The sequence below is a fragment of the Melanostigma gelatinosum genome (assembly GCF_949748355.1).
Source record: "Melanostigma gelatinosum genome assembly, chromosome: 23".
Classification (NCBI taxonomy): domain Eukaryota; kingdom Metazoa; phylum Chordata; class Actinopteri; order Perciformes; family Zoarcidae; genus Melanostigma; species Melanostigma gelatinosum.
Window position 1 is genome coordinate 1,279,712 of NC_136656.1, and position 9,482 is coordinate 1,289,193.

At 41.9% G+C, this 9,482-nt stretch overlaps 1 protein-coding gene across 2 annotated transcripts; it reads left to right on the top strand.

The window, feature by feature from the left end:
- The first annotated feature begins 145 nt into the window (after window positions 1-145).
- LOC306796712 (ladderlectin-like) lies at window positions 146-2,177 on the top strand. 2 transcript variants are annotated; one of them, XM_079295780.1, is made up of 5 exons: window positions 146-284; window positions 623-732; window positions 824-958; window positions 1,350-1,461; window positions 1,818-2,177. In XM_079295780.1, the coding sequence occupies exons 1-5, from the start codon at window positions 224-226 to the stop codon at window positions 1,883-1,885; spliced, it is 486 nt and encodes a 161-aa protein (XP_079151906.1). In that variant the 5' UTR covers window positions 146-223; the 3' UTR covers window positions 1,886-2,177. The 2 variants fall into 2 exon arrangements, with proteins under 2 accessions (XP_079151906.1, XP_079151907.1); XM_079295781.1 differs by having other exon boundaries at window positions 626-732.
- Window positions 2,178-9,482: the final 7,305 nt, after the last annotated feature.

Genomic DNA, 9,482 nt, shown 5'->3' on the forward strand with positions numbered 1-9,482 from the left:
ATTAAAAACAAAAGCAGAAGAAGAGCTGCACCTAGAAGTCAAAAGACACAAAATACACACACGCACACAGACACACCCAAGCACAAACATTCACAGCAGGGTATAAAACCAAACACAACACTGTTCTGACAGTCAGTGAGTTTCTTTGTTCTCTACAGATCCATAAGTAATCTGTCTTTGTTCTCTTCATCTTCAGCATCTGCATCATCTCATTGCCTTCGCCATGAAGACGCTGACTGTGTCTGCACTTGTTTGTGCCATGATTGCTCTGACTCAAGCTGCTGGTGAGTATTACACATAGAAACTGTTAGAGATTAATTTATTGTCACTGAACAGTAATAATCCAGATCAATAACTGCAATGTCAAACTGTCTAGCTTTTCCAGAGGGAATGCCGGAAAACGACCAATCAGAAGAGTAGCTTTTAGATTTCCACTTCAATAGATCTATATACATATATATGTTCACTGTTACATCATGTTTTAGCATCTCTGTACCATCAAAATAAATTGTTTTAATACAGTAATGTAAATATTCTACATGAAGAGTCTGTCACTGGACTTTACATTACTCTATTCTATATATAAATCTATATATCTATATCCAAACTCTATTTCTCTCAGCAGAGAGTCATCTGGTGAAGAGGGAAGCGTATTGTTCCGAGGGTTGGACTGAGAGCAGCAGTCGCTGTTTCCGTTACATTCCAACACTGATGACTTGGGCTGAAGCTGAGGTAATGCTGGTGGCTTTGAAAGATTGTATTTTTGACTAACTTGGAGTTTAACAACTCTTCTCGCTCTCTCTCTCTCTCTCTCGTACTGTAGAAAAACTGTGTGTCCCTGGGTGGAAACCTTGCATCCGTCCACAGCATCCTGGAGTACCAAGGGATTCAGAAGATCATCCTGGACAACAGTAAAGAGAATAAATCATGCTGGATTGGAGGCTCTGATGCAGAAGAGGTATTTATTTCATCATTGCCCCATTTGCAAATATTGCTCACAACATACATATAATATTCATGATATGTTATTATAATTCATTCCATATGTATTTATTTTGTATTATATATGAATCTTTACTCAAACTTTACCATAGTATATGAACAGGTATAATATTACTTTCTCTCTCTTTTTCTCCGCTCCACTCCAGTTCCATGGCCATTTCTTAAAAGTGCTCTTTCTATTACTATTTGTATTATTTTATATACTTTATAATTGTATTATTATTATAAATGTTCTCCAACAAATGGATTTCTCCTCTGGGGACCAATTAACTGATCTTAAGTTACTTAAATCAAATAACTTGAACACTTTTATTTCTTGTAATACTCGATTCTATTCTTTCTTCCAGGAGAATGTCTGGTTCTGGAGTGACGGTACTTCTTTCGGCTACGTGAACTGGTGTGCTGGAGAGCCTAACAACTGGAGAGGCTACCAGGATTGTATCCAGATGAATTACAGTGGTAAAACAACACAGTGCTTGTTGTAGGGGTGATACTCGTGATAAGAGGTGGATGAAAAGAGGAGAGTGAACTGCATGTATTTATGTTCTGGTAACTGCTCATCACATCGACTTCACACTCGTTGGCTGTGTTGTTTAGCACTCAAAGAAGTTTTGAGTGTGAAGTTGTTGAGATGAGCAGCTCTCTAACATACTGTATCTCAAGGACCTCTTGTGTTACATTATTCACGTTTTGACAAAGATTTGATTTGCATTAGTGACTCTAGTGTTCGCTGACTTCATCCATCAATAATTATTGGTCACATGAAACAGTTTGAGTAACATTCACTGACTCACCTTCTTGTGTTGTGCTTGCAGGTGAGAAGTGCTGGGACGACATACATTGCAGCAATATGAAACCGTCTGTGTGTGTCAAGAGACTCTGATTGGTGGACTGACAGCGAGGCATGCAGTACCCGTAACACAGAAGGAGTCCTGTTGTGTGCATGATCGCAAATACATTGACTGTATTTCATATCTATAGCTTTCTTTTCTGTCGCTGTAACGCTACTTAATGAACGATACGACAAGTGACATCAACAGGAGCTGGACTGTCTTTGAGGCCTTGTGCCTTAATAAGAGTGTTTTATGGAGCGAATCCTTTCAGCACAACATATATTCTACACATATAACCCTTCTTTCTTTCTGCATGAATAAAAGGCTCAAGCATTCAAACAAGCTGGTCTGTCATACATCTATCCAGACATCTTTACATGTTGGCCCTGTGCTCTTGTTGCTGCAGGTTACCGTGTGGATATGAAACATATCAAATCAATACTAACTCATTTCATTCACTACAAATTGGAGCGCAGTGTTGTTGCAAAATGATGAGAAGAGACGGCGAATTGAAGTTGCAACCCAGCGGGAAGTGTTTTACAAAGCACAAGCCAACATACGAGTTCAGCAAATCCAAACAAATCCAACGTATTACTTTTCACAGATTACTTTTATAGTCAAACTTCACCCCCCTTTAAGTCACTTTCCACCAATCAAACCAATGGGTTGAAGCACAAACAAAACACCTCTGGTCTCTTCACTATGTCATGCTCTCGTGACTTTGTTTGGGTCAAGATAACCTTTTCGCAGAACACACAATTCGTGTACGGGAAATGTTTGGACACACATTGGAGTGATGGATTACAATTTGTCTGACGTGCCTTAATCTCTTCCTAAGAATGTTTTTGATGAACCAAATTTGTTGAGTTCAATCCTAAGTTATATGATGATTTTCTTCAACAAGAGCTCCTCCATCAATCAATTCATTTATTTGTTTCGTGAAAATCGTACAGGGTGAAGTTTTAACTTTTAAATGTATTTGTTTGGCCCCCAATCACACATTTGCCTCGGAGGGCTTTACAATGTACAACATCCTGTGTGGACCCTCACATCAGAAAACAGGGAGACACGGTCAAGTATGCAGGCTTCAGTTCAACAGAAAGACACCAAATGTGAAGATAGTATTCCCAAAGACTGAATGATCACACGGGTGGTGTGAAGGTTTTGTCTTTGAGGTTTTCTACAATCATTGGATAAGCCCCGCCTCTTTACTCACTGCTGCGTGAATCTGCTATGCACAGAAAATGATCTCAGAAATGAATCCGTAATTTGAGTTGCTGCAAGTTCAGTTCATTTTATGTGAGTCATTAGTTAAAGAAACTGTAACTATTTAAATTATTTGATCTTGTTTTTGTCTTAAGTTCTGGATCTGTCACAATCTGCCCTGCTCCTGCTCGTAGGTCACGTGTTTCCTGTTTCCTGCCTTTTATTCATGTTTTGTGTTTCCTGTTTTATTTTGTTACCCACCTCTCCTCTAGTTTCAGATAACTTCACTTCCTGCCCGTGTGTGTTTTGATTAGTTTCACCTTTCATTCTGAAGCATTAAAATCACATCAGATAACAACATTCAGGATTTTAAATGTGTGTGATAAGTTTGGTCATGTTTTGAGCATGTTTTGAGCACTGACTGTAACCAACCCAGATTGCAAATACACAACATGCAATGGGGCTTTAAGCCACCTCATCCCACATCCTTGGACTGAAGCACTGCTACCATTGGAGGTCTTCTCAGAGAGAGGCAAAACTCCTGCCATATCATTGTACATCATGAACACAACCCGGATAATCATTGACTTCCATTTCACAACTTTGTGTTCATTTTCAGGATTATGGGATGCTGAATCTGCTGAATCTGCTGATGCAGCTCAATCAGGCCTTCAGTGACTTCACAGTTCCGCTTTTTCGTCCCCTGATTGTCTTCCTTCTCTTGTCACAGCCACACGGAGGTAACTGTGGTGCAACACGTGAATAAAACCACTCTGTGCTTTAGAAGCCAAAGGACACCAATCAACTTTTAACTTCAAAGATTTGCATCCAAATTGATTGATACTCAACAGATTCTGAGTTTCAGCTGCTTATGTTATCGTGAAGTGTAAAAAGGAAGTGGGGAGTGCCGGAATTAAGCCACAGTTCTGTTTCTCCTCAGGTCAACTTCAGGTGATTGGTCCATCTCAGCAAATACTGGCCACGGTTGGTGATGACGTCATTTTGCCGTGCCGCCTGGAACCTGCCATGAATGCTTCTGACATGAGGTTGGAGTGGGCAAGAGCCGACCTGAGCCCTGGGTATGTACATGTGAGGGCAAACTGTCAAGAATACGTAGCTCACGAACAGCCGTCATTCAGAGGAAGAACGTCAGTGTTCATCAACAAACTGCAGCACGCAGACGTTTCACTGAAACTCTCCAAAGTGAGAGTGTCAGATGAGGGAACGTACAGATGCCTCGTTCCCTCACTGGGTCCACCCGCTTTTATCATGCTCGTCGTTGGTAAGTAATCTTTCATTCATATGATATAGATTTACTATAAAATGTGCCCCTACATCAACCAAAATGACAAACGTGGACACAATATTTAGAAGCTGCTGATTCCAGTCATCACGAGGAAAAAGTCATTGATGAAAGAAGCATTCAGATCTTTTACTTAACAGAGAAATACACTTCTTTGGTTTCTTGATACGAGTTAGATGAGAAGGTGGCCTGTTAGCTAAGCTGAGCATAAAGACTGACATCAGGGGGAATCAGCTACTCTTTCAAACCGTACAAAATCTGCCAACGAGGACCTCTCGCCAACCCGTTTACAGACGCTCGGTCAGGAACCAATGGCGCCACTTAGGTTAGGTTCAGAAAAGATGGCGGTTTGGGTTAAAATCACATTTGTTCTTCAGTTACGTAGATGACATAAGGCAAGTAGTCACACAGGACACATACTGCAGTCTCCTGGGTGTAAGAAACTAGGCCACATATAACATTAACTTGTATCAGACAGACATCAGCAACCATCAACCCTAACCCTACAGCCGCCTTGACTAAGTGTTATTGCAAACAAAGTCACTCCTCTCTTTTATTCATAGGGGCTGTCTCCTCGCCTGCTATCAGTTCAATATACACATCCAGCCGCAAAGTGGTGTTACAGTGTGAGTCTAGAGGCTGGTATCCAGAGCCTGAGGTGTTGTGGCTGGACGGTGAGGGAAACCTCCTCTCTGCTGGACCTACAGAGACAGTGAGAGGTCCTGATCACCTCTATACTGTCAGCAGCAGAGTGACTGTGGAGAAGAGACACAGCAACAGCTTCACCTGTAGAGTCCAACAGAGGACCACCAACCAGACCAGAGAGACTCACGTCACTGTTCCAGGTAGAATCTATTAATACATGCATCATATGCTTAATATGAATGCAATGATGTTGTGTAATTTGTCATTTCAATTGATATCTTCACAGTCCTGTCCCAGTGGGTGAAAGTTATCTTGGCTCCAGGCTTACTCGGTGTCCTTCTGGGTGCTGGATTCACAATACATAAATGGAGAATAGGGTAACATTTTGCTGCTTTTCATTTCAAGATAGTGTCACTATTTCTTCCATTCCCTTTCATTGGAGTAAACACGATGCAGTGCCATATAGGCTTCCCTACATGCTAGAAAAGAGTTCCACCACTGTAACCAAGTAACCTGTTTCTATACTCCATCACGTTGCCACGTAAGGTCTAATAATAACAAACTGTAAATACATATTGTAGAATGGATATTATGGTGTGTCAAACATGATGCAATAACATGTACAAAATGTTTTTCTTTTGTTACCTGCAGGTATATTCTGCACATATACTCTCTTTATAGGCACCTTAGAGGATGTCGTCAAACTCGTGCTTAGACATCATAGCTCTCTGTGTCTTCAGAGATAACATCAGTCTTTGTTATTCAGACAGCACATTGTTATGAGTTTGAATAGAGTTAATAAGCTTCATATCTTTGTTTAACTGTGTCCGTATCATTTGTTCTCTACACAGTATATATTTATAATGAATTGAAGTCTAATTCCTTGTATTTTCTATCCACACAGCTGGTTAATAAAGCTGGTTGTGATACTGATTATGAAGGTACTTTCAACTTGTACGATCGACTGAATACTGCCTCTGAAATGTACGACTGTAATATTGTGAGTAAACACAAAAGACTGTACCCTAACCCTTTTCATTAATCACTGATACAACAAAGTTTTTTAAGGATGGCGTCTTATTTCATTGATTTATCTAGTGACCAGTATTACCTGGAAATCATTTTGATCGGATGAGAACGTAAACGTGAAGCTCGTATTTCCTTATTTTGCTTCTCTACCCACCAGGCAACCACCTTTCCAGGGATGGAAAAGTACTAGAATACATGAGTACTACATATACACATGTACTTAGATAACATGTACTCTGAGTAAACTTAACTCTATTACATTTAACCAGAGAAAGAAACAAGTCTGACATGTGAGCACCACCTGCTGTGTTGTTGCAGGAATGAAAGCTGCTCTTCTTCAGTGTTTGATGAAAAAAATGTGATTACTCGTGATTTCTACAACTGATGACTCACAAAAAATCAACTGAACTTGCAGCAACTCAAGTTACGGATTCATTTCTGACTTCATTTTCTGTGCATAGCAGATTCACGCAGCAGTGAGTAAAGAGGCGGGGCTTATCCAATGATCGCAGGGGGCTTCAAACACAAAACCTTCACACCACCCGTGTGATCATTCAGTCTTTGGGAATACTATCTTCACATTTGGTGTCTTTCTGTTGAACTGAAGCCTGCATACTTGACCGTGTCTCCCTGTTTTCTGATGTGAGGGTCCACACAGGATGTTGTACATTGTAAAGCCCTCCGAGGCAAATATGTGATTGGGGGCCAAACAAATACATTTAAAAGTTAGAACTTCACCCTGTATGATTTTCACGAAACAAATAAATGAATTGATTGATGGAGGAGCTCGTGTTGAAGAAAATCATTATATAACTGTTGGGGTCTGACCATATGGCTTCAACATGTGCTGTGGACAAAGAGAATCAGGCCTTCCCTTTTTCAAGCAAAGGTTTCATCCTGATTTGTAGTTTGATGAGAGCAAACCTCCTCTGAAGGAATTTCACACTAGGGTGTGAATTACCCCCCCAAAAAACTATGGTTCCTGAAGTCACCTGAATGCACCGCTGCAATCTCATTGGCCGAGGGCCAAGAGACCCCAGGACCCCTGTGGTTCAACCACTGTTCTACAAAACTGTCAGTAACTCACACCTCCTTGCTTTTTCCACCAATCCCTCCGGGATAGAAGGAGGCACGCAAACGCTCTTCGCCCTGGGACCCGTCCTTGGACATATGAAGACACACCAGCCTCCTACCTCCAGCACGACGCTGGCAACTGAAGGCCACGAGGGAGCCGAGGCCCTCAAACCCTCAAACCCTCATCAAACCCTGTCAGGTCACAAAGCCATTTCGCTGGTCGAAACGACAGTGTTCCACGCTGAGTAAAGGCCCACTCAGCCCGCGATAACGAATCCGCTTCAGCAATCCGTTCTCCGCTTTTTGCTTTTCTTTTTCTTTTTGTGCACACAACCCGGCGAAGGAGCACGACGAAGCCTCCCTCCTTCTCCGACGATTACCGGAAAGACGGACGGACCACGCCGTCTTAGCCGAAGTTAAACTGTCCTCCTCCCTGCAGCGAGGATAGATCACGTCTGTGTTTCGCTCCAGAGCGAGCTCACGCCACGACGGCCCGACGCCAGCTGCAAAGCCGCGCCGACCAGAAAGCTCCCCCTGCCCCCCTTCCTGACGAGGAAAAAGGACAACTTCCCCACGAACACTTCAACGTTGCAACGAAGCATCGACAAGTAAGGTTCATGGTATCTGGGCATAGCTTAGCTTAAATTAACTTAAGTTTAATTCAGGCCATTCATTTATATGTTGATATTCCCGTGTTTTTGTGTGTTTAAGTTACTGTCGCGCGATATCGAGGTATTGCGCAACTCCTCGCGGATCATAAGACTCGCTCTATGGTACGTCCCCATATTCTGTTTGTGTTAAGACACTGTCGCATTATACGGAGGTATTTACGCAATCGTTACGGACCAGAGAAGCTCCGCTGTATTTGTGTATTAACTGCTATGACTGTTTATTTGGGGATTCTTTTCATTCATTGTATTCCACTCCGTGTGGGAGTTCTCTCTTCATTAACTCGACTCTGTGAGTGAGCTGAGGGTCGTGGCTTATCACGGCATAAGTTACCGGCAGTTCAAAGACGACAGCGGTATACTTATGCGCGATGGAACCAGCAAACTCAGGCTCCCTACAACATCGCACGCCGAAGTGTGATGCACGTCACGTTCTCGCTCCTTTTTCCTTGTCTTCCCCCCCTCACGTAACACACACACACACACACACAGCTCCTATCGCTGCCCCTGGGGGAAACCCCGTTCAATCGATCGCCTCACGTGATTACATACAGCAGTCTCACCGCCATTTTGTGTCCGAGTCACTCGACTCCGCCATCTGGTGGTAGTTTAGTTGTAGTATCTTAAGGCCCCTCCCCTTTTGGCCCACGTCACTCGACGCCGCCATCTTTGTAGTCTTTAGCTGTCGCTTAAAGACTCTCCTTTACACACACACCCACACACACACACACACACACACAGACATACACCCTCATCCATTTTATTCATTCTTTAGTTTAGGCATATAAAATTGTATGATAACGTTTGTTGGTTGCAATATTAATTGATTTGATCATTTATTATTTTGATTTCATAAACTCTGTTATACTTTAAGGAGCAGTCGTCTGTGATTACTTGTATATATATATGTGTAATGAAACTGTATGTAGTAGCCTGTGTACGAACTTAAAAACCTTCACTGTCACTGAATGTATCGTCATACGCAGACGATTGACATTATGAGTGACTACTAATTATGAGACTTAGTTTATCGTTTGGTTATTGGTCCCTGTTCGCAGGGTGGTGCCCCGTTGTTATTAATAATCATTAATAATTGTTACATACATTAATAATTCTATTGATGTCAAGAATTCAGTTTCTTAAATGCTGATAACCCAAACACGCTCCTTTACGTTCCCAACATAACTAAGGATTGAACTCAACAAATTTGGTTCATCAAAAACATTCTTAGGAAGAGATTAAGGCACGTCAGACAAATTGTAATCCATCACTCCAATGTGTGTGCAAACATTTCCCGTACACGAATTGTGTGTTCTGCGAAAAGGTTATCTTGACCCAAACAAAGTCACGAGAGCATGACATAGTGAAGAGACCAGAGGTGTTTTGTTTGTGCTTCAACCCATTGGTTTGATTGGTGGAAAGTGACTTAAAGGGGCGTGAAGTTTGACTATAAATGTAATCTGTGAAAAGTAATACGTTGGATTTGTTTGGATTTGCTGAACTCGTATGTTGGCTTGTGCTTATTAAAACACTTCCCGCTGGGTTGCAACTTCAATTCGCCGTCTCTTCTCGTCATTTTGCAACAACACTGCGCTCCAATTTGTAGTGAATGAAATGAGTTAGTATTGATTTGATATGTTTCATATCCACACGGCAACCTGCAGCAACAAGAGCACAGGGCCAACATGTAAAGATGTCTGGAAAGATGTATGACAGACCAGC